This window comes from Dendrobates tinctorius, unplaced genomic scaffold (genome assembly GCF_039654945.1).
Source record: "Dendrobates tinctorius isolate UK_male_01 unplaced genomic scaffold, ASM3965494v1 ptg000166l, whole genome shotgun sequence".
In the NCBI taxonomy this organism is placed as follows: Eukaryota; Metazoa; Chordata; class Amphibia; order Anura; family Dendrobatidae; genus Dendrobates; species Dendrobates tinctorius.
In genome coordinates this window covers 13745500-13762365 of record NW_027361833.1, presented here as the reverse complement: position 1 = coordinate 13762365, position 16866 = coordinate 13745500, and the positions used below count along the sequence as shown (strand labels likewise).

The 16866-nt window shown below is 39.2% G+C and overlaps 1 protein-coding gene across 1 annotated transcript in view; it reads left to right on the top strand.

Moving 5' to 3' along the window:
- Nucleotides 1-16866, top strand: part of CFAP47 (cilia and flagella associated protein 47) — a 926770-nt gene that overhangs the window by 532396 nt on the left and 377508 nt on the right. Inside the window, exons 49-51 of the mRNA XM_073550693.1 lie at nt 788-961; nt 4892-5003; nt 11491-11616. Of these exons, the coding sequence (XP_073406794.1) occupies nt 788-961; nt 4892-5003; nt 11491-11616 (412 nt within the window). The remainder of the gene's footprint in view (nt 1-787; nt 962-4891; nt 5004-11490; nt 11617-16866) is intronic.

Genomic DNA, 16866 nt, shown 5'->3' with positions numbered 1-16866 from the left:
AATAATACAATAAGTTGGAAATGTTATATGTCTTTTTTTAGACTGACCTTAATGTAAAAAGTAGGTATAACTACTTCTATCTGAGTGCACATTTTATTTTTATTATGAAAAGGGTATGAAAATGCTAGCATTGGCAATGCCAATTTTTCTTTTAATTTTTGTTTCAACCTTTTCTCACGTCTACAAGTTGGATAAAACAAGATTTCTAATGATTATTACAAGTGTGCAAAAGAAGTATATTTTTTATCAAGATTAGACAGGAATTGGTTTCTAAAGAATAATTCATTACTTGTGTATTTAATCATTCATCTGCTTATTGCATCAAATATTTATTCATGCTGGTAAATTACTTTTTACACACTGGCCCGCTAGTAGCAGTGAATCGAGGCCAATGCTTTTTTCCAGGATTGGAGACCAAGTGTACTCATTGAGCTTTTAAGAATGTCGTTGTCTACAGTTCCCAAAAAATACAATCTGAAACCAATGTAAGCCATTGAAATTTTTAAGTTCTTAAAAACGTGTTTAGATACATTTTTCAATAATAACTCAAAAGTTTAACTTAGAAAAACTATCTTTAACATGAACTGAAAAGTTATAGTGAGAAATCAAATCTATGAAAATATTTTCTTATTCATTGGCTTGGTGAAATTAATGTAAAACCAAAGCTTGAGGGGCATCCAAAATTCATTTCTTTCTGTTCTGTAAATTAATTGTTTGTAAGGAGCAGTTTGGAAATTAAAAAATGAAACTTTACAGCCAAAGGCTTAACACCTTCCCATTTTAACAGGGTACACTAATTCTTCAAAATGAAACAGATGGTACTGAACATATATTTGGCCTCAAAGGTATTGGCCAAGAACCCCTGGCTCTTGATCATATCGTGATAGATTGCCAAGTAAGACAAATTACACAGAAGGTCCTTATGGTGCCCAATTATACCAATGCCAGAATGACTTTCAAGGTAAGGTTTAGAAATGTTAGATACTGCAAGTTTTTATAAGTTACACATTGTGTTTTTCCTTGTTATATTTTAGTTCTGTTTCTGAAAAAAATATTGCTTAATTAAATTATTTGAGCATCTTAAAGATATGAGTTACATTTGTAAGACTCTGTCCACGTGTCCAGTTGTCATCTATTTATAATGGATCCAGCACTAAAATAAATGGATCCATTGCAAACAGCGCAAAAATGGATGCACACTTCCAAAAGCAGAATTAACTACTGTACAGTGCCATGAAAAAGTATTCATACCCTGTGAACTTTTACACATATTTTCACATTACACTTACAAGCTTAAATGTATGTTATTGGGATTTTATGTGATATACCATCAAGTACTGTATATATGAAGTGTAAAGGAAATTACGCATGGTTTTCAAAATATTTCAAAAATATAAATTTGAAAATTGTGACTTGCATTTACATTCACTCCCCTGTAGTCTGATACTTTGTAGGACCACCTTCCGCTGCAATTACTGCTGCTAGTCTTTTGGGGTATGTCTCTACCAGCTTTGCACATCTAGATTCTGAAATTATTGCCCATTCTTCTTTGCAAACAAGCTCTAGCCAGAGAGATTGGATGGACTATGTCTGTGAAGGGCAATTTCCAATTTTTCTTGACCATAGATTCTCAATAGGATTAAGGTCTGGACTGTGACTTGGTAATTTGAACACATGAATATGCTTTAATGTAAACCATTCTATTGTACAGTTGTGGCCAAAAGTATTGACACCCCTGCAATTCTGTCAGATAATACTCAGTTTCTTCCTGAAAATGATTTCAAACACACATTCTTTGGTATTATTATCTTCATTTAATTTGTCTTAAATGAAAAAACACAAAAAGAATTGTCCTAAAGCCAAATTGGATATAATTCCACACCAAACATAAAAAAGAGGGTGGACAAAAGTATTGGCACTGTTCGAAAAATCATGTGATGCTTCTCTAATTTGTGTAATTAACAGCACCTGTAACTTACCTGTGGCACCTAACAGGTGTTGGCAATAACTTGCAGCCAGTTGACATGGATTAAAGTTGACTCAAACTCTGTCCTGTGTCCTTGTGTGTACCACATTGAGCATGGAGAAAAGAAAGAAGACCAAAGAACTGTCTGAGGACTTGAGAAACCAAATTGTGAGGAAGCATGAGCAATCTCAAGGCTACAAGTCCATCTCCAAAGACATGAATGTTCCTGTGTCTACCGTGCGCAGTGTCATCAAGAAGTTTAAAGCCCATGGCATTGTGGCTAACCTCCCTAGATGTGGACGTAAAAGAAAAATTAACAAGAGATTTCAACGCAAGATTGTGCGGATCTTGGATAAAGAACCTCGACTAACATCCAAACAAGTTCAAGCTGCCCTGCAGTCCGAGGGTACAACAGTGTCAACCCGTACTATTCGTCAGCATCTGAATGAAAAGGGACTGTATGGTAGGAGACCCAGGAAGACCCCACTTCTTACCCCGTGACATAAAAAAGCCAGGCTGGAGTTTGCCAAAACTTACCTGAAAAAGCCTAAAACGTTTTGGAAGAATGTTCTCTGGTCAGATTAGACAAAAGTAGAGCTTTTTGGGCAAAGGCATCAACATAGAGTTTACAGGAGAAAAAAGAGGCATTCAAAGAAAAGAACACGGTCCCTACAGTCAAACATGGCGGAGGTTCCCTGATGTTTTGGGGTTGCTTTGCTGTCTCTGGCACTGGACTGCTTGACCGTGTGCATGGCATTATGAAGTCAGAAGACTACCAACAAATTTTGCAGCATAATGTAGGGCCCAGTGTGAGAAAGCTGGGTCTCCCTCAGAGGTCATGAGTCTTCCAGCAGGACAATGACCCAAAACACACTACAAAAAGCACTAGAAAATGGTTTGAGAGAAATCACTGGAGACTTCTAAGGTGGCCAGCAATGAGTCTAGACCTGAATCCCATAGAACACCTGTGGAGAGATCTAAAAATGGCAGTTTGGAGAAGGCACCCTTCAAATATCAGGCACCGGAAGCGGTTGGTCGCAGTTATTTTGGCTAAAGGTTGTGCAACCAAGTATTAGGCTGAGGGTGCCAATACTTTTGTCTGGCCCATTTTTGGAGTTTTGTGTGAAATGATCAATGTTTTGCTTTTTGCTTCATTCTCTTTTGTGTTTTTTCATTTAAGACAAATTAAATGAAGATAATAATACCAAAGAATTTGTGTTTGCAATCATTTTCAGGAAGAAACTGAGTATTATCTGACAGAATTGCAGGGGTGTCAATACTTTTGGCCACAACTGTAGCTTTGGCAGTATTATTAGGGATGTTGCCCTCCTGGAAGGTGAACCTACTGTACATCCCAGTCTCATGTCTTTTACAGCCTCTAACAGGTTTTCCTTCAGGATTGACTGTATTTAGCTCCATTCCCACCAAGTCTGACCAGATTCCCTGTCCCTGCTGAAGAAAAGCATCCACAAAGCATGATGCCGTCAAATAATCTGTACTTCCTGCCACTGTCATTGATGCTGTATGCCATATTTAAGTGCAACGATTAATCATTATTTTTCCACTGCTGCACAGTATCGTCTATTTCAGTAGAATTTTATATTCATACATTTTTTTCATTTCAGTTCCTCGCACAGTTGAGTTTTCTTTACAATTTATTTAAATCTTTTTTCCCTTACCATACTTGAGGCACAGGTTTCATTATTATAATTATATAATTTATCAGACTGGTCATTAACTAGTGTCAGAGAGTTTTTTTTATCTGTTTGGCTATGACCTAGCACAATTAATTTATAATACTGCTATATAAGTTGCAACTCTCTTTACCACTGTTTTGCCACACTCTCATTTATAATATTCCCTGTAATGCACAGTATTTTTTTATTAATTTTGATATTCTTTACTTTTAGCATATTTGGACAGGTTTTGTGCGCTCATCGCATTCTGCATGACATAATTTTCGAGGGTTCGCACAGTTGTTGTATTACTATATTTTAAGAATTCGTGTCAATTTTATTCTCATCTGCAAAAAATGGACCATTTTTGACCAGTCTCTGGTTTGTTTGGTCTAAAATACAGACAAAACCAGGATATGAATAACCCCATAGAATTTAATATGAAGGATGTACACCAGGTAAAAAAATAGAGTCTCAGTTTCTGGCCATAAAGGAGGGTTAACCCCTTTTTGACATCGGGCGTAATAGTACGCCGATGTCTGACTCTTTTCCTTTGATGTGGGCTACGGCGATGAGCCTACATCTTTCCCGGCACATGGCAGCGTGTATGTCTTAATATGTAAACGAGCTATTAAGATCTATAGGCAAGACATAGATCTTCTCAAGAATCTGCATCCAGAGCTTATTTTATAAACAGAGTTACCAATTTCAAACTAGCACCATTTCTTTTCCTTTACAGGAAGTTCTGGAGCAGATTCTCATACAGATCTGTGTCTGGCCAATGATCTTGAACAGCTCATTTACACATAAGGAAAACATAGACTTCTCCGGAACAAGACATCGGATTGCAGATACCAAAGAGTCACTTTATTCAACTTCCTATGACCTACATGCCCATACAGATAGATGGCTTAGGAGAGTTTATTTTATTAAGAGATTCCCTTTAACTTATTATTTCACCTGTTACTCTACAGCTGAACTTATAATCTGATAAAATCCCTTTTTAAGATGACCAGAAATTGTATGTGAATGTTTTCATAGTTCTTTTTTTATTTTCTCCAGCAGACTGTTTTTTCATACTTTATGCAATATCAAGGGTTAAACAGCTGATGATGTTTGCCTATTGTGCTGTTTGTAGCTCGACCCTTCTCTCTGCTGATGGCATTAAATGATGGTGGTATTTAACTTAAAATGGTGTGTAATCTTATTCTAATCGCTATTTATAACTTTTTAATTCATTTAATTAAAGGTGGTGTCAGACATTCCAATCGTTGGCGGATCTCAAACATTAACCGTTAAACCTGGTACATCATCTCCGTACACTCTGACTGTTTCACCATGGAAACGTGGATTGTTCCAAGGTAATGAGATCTTGTACAAGTATGACATCAATTATTTCGACGAGTATTAGAATTTATTTGTGCCCATACAATGCTTAGAAAAATGATAACAGCAAGTGAATGCAAAAGGGATTTTATGTTACTTTAAAAAGAGACCAGTCTGATTTTTTTCATTGTAATGTTTTTTTTCTTGTGGATGATTCACAGTTACAGACGAATTTGAGCAATTAAATATAATAAGTTGCTGCTAGGCAATATTGTGTGATTCTAAATAACACTAATAAAGCCCATTTTCTACTTTTTACCCTGGAAAAATGTCATTTTCTGAAAAGAAGATATTTTTAGAAGTGCCATTAATGGCAGAGAGAGAATGACTCTTCTTTTTCTTTCTCTGTATGGCCTATGTGCGGATGTTGGATATACAACTGGGATTGCTTGAATTGAATGTAAAGACAAAGATGGATGTCTTTGGGAAGATGAAACATATTTTTACAGCATGGAAAGAGTCCTTTAAAACATAGAATTTAATGAATACAATATAATCAAAAATAAACCCCAGTCAGATCTAACATGAAGCAACCATGATCCATAGGAGGGTCTACTGAGTCTTTGATACAGAGTAATAGGACATATCACATTCAAAGTGCTATAGTGCATAAAAAACTGTAGACCTCAACCAGTTCCGGTTACGTCTGACTGGGGTTTATTTGTGATTTTATTGTACAGGGTGGGCGGTTTATATGGATGCACCTAAATAAAATGAGAATGGTTGGTGATATCAACTTCCTGTTTGTGGCACATTAGTATATGGGAGGAGGAAACTTTTCAAGATGGGTGGTGACCATGGCGGCCATTTTGAAGTCGGCCATTTTGGATCCAACTTTATTTTTTTCAGTTGGAAGAGGGTCATGTGACACATCAAAGTTATTGAGAATTTCACAAGAAAAACAATGGTGTGCTTGGTTTTAACCCCTTTCCTACATTAGACATACTATTCCATCCATGTTACCTGGGACCTCAGTCCCAAGGACGAAATAGTACGTCTAGCGTGATCAGCTGCGCTCACGGGGGGGAGCGCAGCTGATCGCGGCCGGGTGTCAGCTGATTATCACAGCTGACACCCGGCACTATGTGTCAGGGGCGGTCACGGACCACCCCCGACACGTTCACCCCTGGCACACTGCGATCAAACACGATCGCAGTGCACCGGGGGTTTAGGGAAGCATCGACAGGGAGGGGGCTCCCTCCGTGCTTCCCTGAGACCCCCACAGCAGAGCGATGTGCAGCGCTGCTGCAGGGGTCTCCTTCCCTGCAGGTCCCTGAATCCAAAATGGTGGCAGGGACCTTCGGGGGCCTGCAGTGAGGTGGCATCCTCATGCCTGCAAAGCGCCAGCATGAGGAAGCCTGCAGCACTGCCTGTGACAGATCGCTGATCAGTCACAGTGATCTGTGATGTGAAAGATCAGCGATCTGTCACATGACAGTGATGTCCCCCCTGAGACAATGTAATAAAGTTAAAAAAAGTGTAAAAATAATTTATAAAAATCGTAAAATAAATAAAAAAAAAGTATTGAACCCCTTAAAAAATAAAAAATGAAGCAAAAAATAATGCTTTATCATCATACGCCGAACAAAAAGTGCAATAACGCGTGATCAAAAAGATGGATATAAATAACTATGGTACCGCTGAAAATGTCATCTGGTCCCGCAAAAAATGAGCTGCCACACAGCATCATCAGTGAAAAAATAAAAAAGTTATAGCTCGCAGAATAAAGCGATGCAAAAATAATTATTTTTTATATAAAATTGTTTTCATTGCATAAAAGCGCCAAAACATAAAAAAGACATAAATGAGGTATCGCTGTAACCGTACTGACCCAAAGAATAAAGCCGCTTTATCAATTTTACCGCATGTGGAATGGTGTAAACGCACCACCCAAAAGAAATTCATGAAACGCAGGTTTTTGTTCATTCTGCATCCCAAAAATCGGAATAAAAAGGGATCAAAAAATGTCACGTGCCCAAAAATGGTACCAATAAAAACGTCAACTCGTCCCGCAAAAAATAAGACGTGACTCGGTGGGTCAAAATATGCAAAAATTATAGCTCTCAAAATGTGGTGATGCATAAACTATTTTTACAATAAAAGCGTCTTTTAGCGTGTGACAGCTGCCAAAAAGAAAAATCTGCTATAAATAGTAAATCAAACCCCCCTTTATCACCCCCTTAGGCTGGTTTCACATTTGCGTTTTTTAGCGCTGGAAAAAAACGCACACCTGCGCATGCGTTTTTTCCCCTATATTTAACATGGGTGCGCATACCTGCGCACTGGTCAGCGCATGTATGCGATTTTCATGCGCTGCGTTTTTTTGGGGTGTGCGTTAGGATTTTCCAGACGCAGCATGTTGCATTTTTTGGCCCTGCAAAAAAGCGCATGCGCACATATGCGCACGTTTTGCGCTAAAAATGGCCATTATAGCCTATGGATGCGCATATGTGCGCACTGGCATGCTCATGTATGCGTTTTTTTGCATATGCGTTTTTTTTTTTAAACCATGGAATTTAGGGGTTTGGGTTAGAGTTAGGGTTAGTTAAGGGGGTTTAGGGTTAGGGTTATGGTCAGGGTCAGGGTTAGGGTTGGGGTTTGGGTCAGGGTTAGGGTTAAGTATGGTTTTGTTAAGGATTAGGGTCATGGTTAGGGTCAGGATTAGGGTTAAGTATGGTTTTGTTAAGGGTTAGGGTCAGGGTTAGGGTTAGGGTTAGGGTCAGGGTTAGTGTTAGGGTTAGGGTTAGGGTCAGGGTTAGGGTCAGGATTAGGGTTAAGTATGGTTTTGTTAAGGATTAGGGTCAGGGTTAGGGTCAGGATTAGGGTTAAGTATGGTTTTGTTAAGGGTTAGGGTCAGGGTTAGGGTTAGGGTCAGGGTTAGGGTTAGGGTTAGGGTCAGGGTTAGGGTTAGGGTCAGGGTTAGGGTTAAGTATGGTTTTGTTAAGGATTAGGGTCAGGGTTAGGGTCAGGATTAGGGTTAAGTATGGTTTTGTTAAGGGTTAGGGTCAGGGTTAGGGTTAGGGTTAGGGTTAGGGTCAGGGTTAGGGTCAGGATTAGGGTTAAGTATGGTTTGGTTAAGGGTTAGGGTCAGGGTTAGGGTTAGGGTTAGGGTCAGGGTTAGGGTTAACTATGGTTTTGTTAAGGGTTAGGGTCAGGGTTAGGGTTAGGGTCAGGGTTAGGGTTAGGGTTAGGGTCAGGGTTAGGGTTAGGGTCAGGGTTAGGGTTAGGGTTAGGGTTAGTTAGGGTTTAGGGTTTGGGTTAGGGTTAAGTATGATTTGGTTAAGGGTTAGGGTCAGGGTTAGGGTTAGGGTTAGGGTCAGGGTTAGGGTTAGGGTTAGGGTCAGGGTTAGGGTTAGTAAAGTCATGGTTTGGGTAGTGTGAGGGGCCACCTAAAAATGTTGGAAAAAAACGCAAACGCGGTAAAAACGCGCTAAAAACGCATACAAACGCATAAAAACGCTGCGTTTTTTTCATGCATGCTCATAAAAATGCTTGAAAAAGTCGCAGCAGTTGTATGCTTATGTATGCGTTTTTTCAATGCGTTTTTTTGCGGGAAAAACGCGCTGCAAAAAAAGCAAGTGTGAAACTAGCCTTAGTTAGAGAAAAATAATAAAATGAAAAAAAATGTATTTATTTCCATTTTCCCATTAGGGATAGGGTTAGGGCTAGGGTTAGGGCTAGGGGTGTGTTGGGGGTTAGGGTTGGCGTTTGAATTGGGGGGTTTCCACTGTTTTGGCACATCAGGGGCATTCCAAATGCAACATGGCGTCCGATCTCAATTCCAGCCAAAAAAGTCAAATGGCGCTGCTTCCCTTCTGAGCTCTGCTATGCGCCCAAATAGTGGTTTACCCCCACATATGGGGTATCAGCGTACTCAGGACAAATTGCACAATAACTTTTGAGGTCCTGTTACTCTTGGGAAAATAACAATTGGGGGTGAAAAGATCATTTTTGTGGAAAATATGATTTTTTAATTGTACAGCTGTACATTATAAACTTTTGTGAAGCCCTTGGGGGTTCAAAGTGCTCACCACATATCTAGATAAGTTCTTTGGGGGGTCTAGTTTCCAAAATGGAGTCACTTGTGGGGGGTTTACACTGTTTAGGCACATCAGGAGCTCTCTAAACTTGACATGGAATCCGATCTGAATTCCAGCCAATTTTGCAGTGAAAAAGTCAAACGGCGCTCTTTACCTTCTGAGCTCTGCCATGCACCCAAACAGTAGTTCCTCCCACATATCAGGTATCGGCGTACTCAGGACAAATTGCACAATAACTTTTCCAGTCCAATTTCCCCTGTTACCCTTGGTAAAATAAAAAAATTGAACCTGAAGCAATTTTTTTTGTGAAAAAAAGTTAAATGTTCATTTTTTTTAAACATTCAAAAAATTCCTGTGAAGCACCTGAAGGGTTAATAAACTTCTGGAATCTGGTTTTGAGCACCTTGAGGGGTGCAGTTTTTAGAATGGTGTCACTTTTCGGTATTTTCTATCATATAGACCCCTCAAAGTGACTTCAAATGTGATGTGGTCCGTAAAAATAAAATGGTGTTGTAAAAATGAGAAATCACTGGTCAACTTTTAACCCTTATAACTTCCTAACAAAAAATAATTTTGGTTCCCAAATTGTGCTGATGTAAAGTAAACATGTGGGAAATGTTACTTATTAAGTTTTTTGTGTGACATATCTCTGTGATTTAAGAGCACAAAAATTCAAATTTGGAAAATTGCGAAATTTTCTAAATTTTCACCAAATTTCCATTTTTTTCACAAATAAACAAAAGTTATATGAATGAAATTTTAACAATAACATAAAGTACAATATGTCACGAGAAAACATTGTCAGAATCTCCGGGATCCATGGAAGCGTTTCAGAGTTATTACCTCATAAAGGGACAGTGGTCAGAATTGTAAAAATTGGCCTGGGCATTAACATGCAAACCACCCTTGAGAGTAAAGGGGTTAAAGTAACTTTTCTTTCATGAGTTATTTACACGTTTATGACCACTTATAAAATGTGTTCAAAGTGCGGCCCATTATTTTGGATTGTCAATGCAACCCTCTTCTCCCACTCTTGATACACTGATAGAAACACCGCAGAAGAAATGCTAGCACAGGCTTCCAGTATTCATTGTTTCAGATGCTGCACATCTCATATCTTCACATAGACAATTGCCTTCAGATGACCCCAAAGAAAAAAGTCTAAGGGAGTCAGATCGGGAGACCTTGGTGACCATTCAACTGGCCCACGATGACCAATCCACTTTCCAGGAAACTGCTCATGTAGGAATGCTCAGGCCTGACACCCGTAATTGATGGTACGGTGTGGTATATGGGGTACAAAGATAGTGGGGCCATTCTTTATCAATGGAAACCTCAATGCCATTGGATATCTGAAATTGCTACATGATGATATGTTGCCCTCTTTATGCACTGAAAATGTCACGTTCCCTGAGTTTTTCCAGCAAGATGGTGCACCACCACATTATTGGTGTCAGGTTCGAGCAGGTTCTGCGGAGGGCTGCATACTTCTTCCTTTAAGCCCCGCCTACTTCGGCATACTTCTTCATGCGTCCTGCGTACCTATCTTTAACCTAAAGTATGCAGGACATGCGGATGTTTTAACGCGCCTGCCAACCACATGGGAACCTAAAATGTTTCATTCCTGTCCCGTCGGTGGGCACATCAAAACTACGCATGTCCAGCACACCTAATGTTAAAGATTGGTATGCAGGATGCATGCAGAAGTAGGCGGAGCTTAATGGAGGAAGTACGCAGCCCTCTGCAGAGCCCCCAAACGCTAATGTGAACTTAGCCTTAGACTAGCATTTATTCTGCGGTGTTGCTATCAGTGTCAAAAGTGGTAGAAGAGGGTTGCATTGACAATCTAAAACAATGGGCAGCACTTTGAACACATTTTATGAGTGGTCATAAACTTGTAAATAACTCATGAAAGTATAAAGTTAAGTGAAAACAAAGCACACTATTGTTTTTCTTGTAAAGTTCTCTATAAGTTTGATGTGTCACATGACTCTCTTCCCATTGAAAGAAATAAAGTTGGATCCAAAATGGCCAACTTCAAAATGGCCGCCATGGTCAACACCCATCTTGAAAAGTTTCCCCCCCTCCCATATACTAATGTGCCACAAACAGGAAGTTAATATCACCAACTACTCCCATTTTATTTAGGTGTATCCATATAAATGGCCCACCCTGTATTTATTAAAAGTTATGATTTAAAGGAATATTTCCACATTGTCTAGAATACATAGCCTGAGAGATTAGTAAATGTAAATATCATCAGGTATCCAAGCTGTAGAAGATAATACAATTCATAGTAAATTCATTCTTATTATATTATTCTATAACCTTCATAAAAGTTTAATTTGTACTGAAATCTGAAAATTCATTCTGTATACAAATTTACCTATTAATACAACATGTGGTATCCACTTGTTATTAGGTGTAATCTCATTTGTTGCGGAAGATGGAGAAGAGCAATATCAATGTGGCAACCCACCAGTTGCTGCAGATGGCACTGAAGCTGTGCAAGTAGATGGAATTCAGACAGCTAATGCAGGGGCAGCAGGTATGTTTTGTACTGGGAATACGGATCTGTCAATATGTGAATTTCTGTAATGGTTGCTGAATGTCAGATAACGTGTGAACATCAGGTAAAAAAATACTCTACAGTATGTGCATTGAAGCTGTACTTCAAAAGAGATTATATGAAGTACTAAAATAGATGCTTACTAAATTTCTCTTTTTGTATCATTCATCTTAGGCCGGTTTCACATTGGCGTTTTGTTGCGCAGCGTATTGTGCGCGTCCATGCGCATGTGTCATGCGCACCTATGTTTCACATGGGGGCGCATGGTCTGGCGTTTGCACACTTTCGTATGCATTTTCGTGCCAATGCGTTTTCTCAAGGTGTGCGCCTTTGCGCTCCAGGCGCAACCTGTTGCACTTTTGGGTCCGCCGAAAGGCATCAAAAAAAGCATGCGCACGCTTGCGCATGGAATGCAACAAAATAACACATTACAGTCTATGGGAACGCAGGCATGCACATGGACATGTGTTCGTCTGCGTTTTCGTGAGCATGCTTTTTTGCCATAAAAATGTGTAGACACTGGTTTTAACCCCTAAAGAACGAATGGGCATAAAAAACGCAAACACATGCAAAGACGCATGATGCGTTTTTTGCATGTGATTCTATTGCGCACGATGCGCTGCACAAAAAAACGCCAATGTGAAACCAGCCTTATTCTGTTGGGATTGCCATTTTAAATAAGGTGATTTGTAGTTGTATTAGTACACTTGTAGCAAAACGTAGCACGAACGTAAAAACACTAACACCATGTTAAAGACCTTTACAATATCATACTGAAGGGGGACTTCAAAAACAAGAAAATAATACAGAGTAGAATAGGACTTCTTTTTATACAAAGGAGAATAGAATAAATTATTGTAGGAGCATTCCATGAGCATCCTCATCTCCACCAGTATTTATCAACTACTCTGCACCAAATTGCCCAATTTGTAAAGATAGTTCTTTTATTTTTTGTTTTGCAATTGTTGTTATGATTAGGAATATTTATTTAATTTTTTTGCAGATGAGTAAAACATAAAGTAAGGTTCTGTGATATTTTTGGCATGAAATGGAGTCCATAAAGCATTCAGAACCAGTCTAGAGATCAGACTAGGCCTGAACCAGAGCAGACCAATGTTAATCTAAAAATACTTATAGGGGTGGTCTGAAACTAAAATTTATTTTAATCTTAAATCTCTATTTAATGTCATAATCTAATCAATTTTCTAATAAACATTAACCCCTTCACGAACAGTGATGTATAGGTATGTTATCGGTCATGTCCCAACGCTGAGCCCGCATCTCTCCTTGCACATGATAGCTTATCAGATCCACTGTCATGTGCCTTTAACAGCTGCGGGTGGATCAGTAATCCTCTCACAGCTGTTAGCAAGTTAAATACCGCTGTGAATCTCTGACAGCATCATTTAACATGCACTGGCCGGAAATGTGTCACAAAACCCGCCCAGCAGCACCCCTGTCACATGATCGCAGGGTGCCAAAGGGTTGTTATGAGAGGAGATGGTCTGCAGAAGACTCACATGCCTGTCACTGTAAATCTCCTTGCCCCTTGGCCATCATTCATAGGACATTGTGATTTCTCCTACATATAGCAGGGAGGATCCATGCTTTATGTAGAAAAAGGCAATGATGATCTCAGCTTCAAGTCACCTAAAAAAAGCACAAAATGTTCAAATCACTCCCTTTTTAACACCTTCCCAACATGTGCCATATAGTTATCGCGCTGTGGGATCTGCGTTCCAGCAAACCACCGAAAATATACTTGATGCGCGGGCTAAAGTATAAGGGATGACACCCTGCTTCAATACCCACGATCAATGCTAGCACCGATCACAGGCATTTAACCCCTCAATAGTGATGGCAAAATCGATGGGCATCACAGAAGAGGGAGTTCCCTCTCTTCCTCCATCGGCACAATGTGATTACAATCACATTGTGCCAATCGTCTTCATGGTTACCCCGGGCCGAAAGATGGCCTTGGGGTCACCCACGGACGGTGGGTGACCTGCTGCTCAATTATTTTTTCTAAAAAATTGTTTTTATTGTGTAAAAGCACCAAAACATAAAATAAACTACATAAGTGTGCTATCGCTGTAACTGACCGCAAGAATAAAGCTGCCTGATAAATTTTACCACACGCATAGCGACAAAAAAACCCAAAAAAACAATTTCTGAATTTCTGTTTTTTGTTCATTCTGCTTCCTAAAAATCAGAATAGAAAAATGTCATTTGCCTGAAAATGGTACCAAAAAACATCAACTTGTCCTGCAAAAACAAGTCCTCACATGACTCTGTCACCCAAAATTATAGCCATCTAAATATGGTGATTTTTTGCAATAAAAAGCATTTTTTAGTTAGTGACAGCAGCCGAGCATAAAAAACTATATAAAACTGGTATCGCTGTAATCAATAGAATAAAGTCACCTAATCACTTATACCGCACAAGGAGCGGCATAAAAAATAAATAAAATCAATTCTTCATCTGCTGTTTATTTTTTCATTCTCCCTTCCAAAGATCGCAGTAAGGCCTGGCTCACATTTATCCTGCGCACTGCATTGAGCGCTTCCGTCGATCCTTCCATGTAAATCTCTGAAATACGTGACTCAGACGGAACCACGGATGGAAGATTTCCTATAATGAGGTAGATAGAGGCACTGTAGATGCCGTCTGACCTGTGATCCAGCGGTGTCTGTCTTTTTAGGCATGTATAAAAGCGAGCTCTGCCACAGTTTAGTGCACTTCTGAAAGGATGGACACCGCTGAACAGAGGCCAGACGGAGTCTAGAGTAACTCTGCTGCCTCATAATAGTGAGTGGCTCCCTCAGGCTTCGGGAAAATGGCAGCCAGAAAACAATGTCCTCCACTCTGCCTCACCACCAACATCGGGCCCGCAGCATCACACCACTTCTGCCGCCGCTGGCTTCCTGAGGAAAGGACCCTCCACCACCGCCACAGCCCCCGGTAAGCTACATTCGGACTATAACATGCAAGGACAATTTTCCCACAAAATTTTGGGCAAAAGTGTGTTATAGTCCAGACCTACAGTATATCTGTTGATCTTTCTCTCTTCTGAAATCAGTGACTAGAAAGAAATGTTTTATCTTGTAGCCCTTAATATACTATTTAAATTTTAATATTACAAAATTTTAAGGAACTTAATATTTTTTTAATAAATAAAGGAAAAGGCACATTAGGTGGATTTGTATTTAATGGCTACAGATATCTTTCACATGGAAAAAAAAATAATTCAGACTGCAATCTTCATTCTTTCATTCATTTTCAAACCTCCTCATGTGCAGTTTGCAGTCTGATCCAAATTTCAAAGTTTTTTTCTTGTGGGAGCATGCCTTGCTGTACAGGACGTGAGGTCTGTGTGTATCTAGTGTTGTTGTCTTCTCTGGCTGATATATCGACACAGTTGTCAAGCCAGTACTCCTTGTTTTTGCCTGTTTTCCTTTTCTCCCTGCAAAAACACAAGGCTAAGATCAGATAACTGATGTTAAAATATTTTGAATGAAGACTAATTAGAAGGCTGATTAGCCTTACATTTAGGAAGAAAATGAACAATAAAAAAAATCTCTCCAAAGGTGTACATAGTCTTTAATAGATACAATGTGACATAAAAGCAAAATTATGTACTACACATAAATAGCAAAATGAATTATAGTCTACAACGCTATTATTACGTTGAGAAAGTGCAGCGAAACGCGCGTCGGTGGCGGCGTGGCTTAGGTCCAGCCCTACATTATGAGTAAGCGCTGTTAATGAGTGATCCCAGTTTTTTATCTACACACTTGTACTTGTTCCTGCATAAGTTATTCATATACATCTGCTTATTCTTTATGTGAACTTTGGCACTAGGGACTTTATTTAATTTCATTATCTGATCCTAGTCTGTTAATGTTGTTATTTATGGATTTTAAATAAACATACCTTTTTGTTATATCTCAGGACTCAGTACTCCAATTTTTTTTTGTCTGTATTAACACTGTTGTTAAGTGCAACTCTAGGGAGTTAGGGTGATCATCGGGCATATTCTGAATCCCACACTCTGGGAGATTGATGTCTATGGACAACCTGCAAATTGCAGCTTCCCTACTTTGTCCCTTTTTGGGCCTTTTATTTTTGTGCTCACTGTTCTAGTTCATTGCATTACATATTCATTGCAATGCATTAGACCTATCAGTCTTACACTGGCAGAACACCTGTTAGACCCTGCTTATGACAGCACCTAACAAGTCACCATACTTGTCAGACCCACAAAATGTTAATTGACTTCCTGTTGCCCAGAAAACCATCAGTTTTTCACAGTTGTGTCATAAGGGGTATGAGAGAGAACTTCCTCCCTCTCACAACCTTATAAATGCTGGGATCACTATCGTTCATGGCATTTAGAGCCTTAAACAGCCATGTGCGGTATGTCCATTTGCAAGAGTTTCCTGCAAAATATGAAATGCCAATACATTCAGTATTGAGTAGCGGTAAATGAGCTGAGTGATGTTTACATTCTTAATCACACTTTTCACATATAGTTCTTTGCATAGTGATCTTCTATGCCAGCAGTCAATATAAATATCTTTCTGTCCTGTTCTGCAGTAACAAAAAGGTCACATAAATAAAGTGAAAAGAATCCGGCATGTACAAAGATGCGCCAAATCAAAGAATGTGTACCATAAAAATATGGAGCATCTTTAGGCTAAGTTGTCCAAGTTTAAACAAATCCGAAGACTTTTTACAAGACAACATCCATCACCCAAACACAAGGCTGCAACTTGTATTTTTTCTGCAGGGGTTCAGTACAAGGATTACCCCTGTTGCCATTCAGAGGGGCTAAAATTTGTGAATTTGAGAAAAGACCTTTTTATTGAATAACAAAATAGGGTTAAACAATGCTTTATTCATTTTAGAAACAGAAACCGCAAAACACGGACTGTTCTCACATCGGGTGACCTGGCCCAACCAACGGGTATCTCGACCTAAGATGACTGCTTAGAAGGCATATATGAAGGAGTTAACTCAAGTCAGGGACTTAGCAGTTGGGTTGAGTATTCCTATCCGAGCATGGTCTCTGTTCATGACCCAAGTGAAATCCACCTTACTCTTTATTAAATCCTAAAGATTTTTATTGAGCTTAGTTAATATGGAAGTGCTTCATTGATACATATTTATAAAGAATGATGGCACCAATAAAATGTAATCTAAATATTAACAAAAAACCTGATATTTGC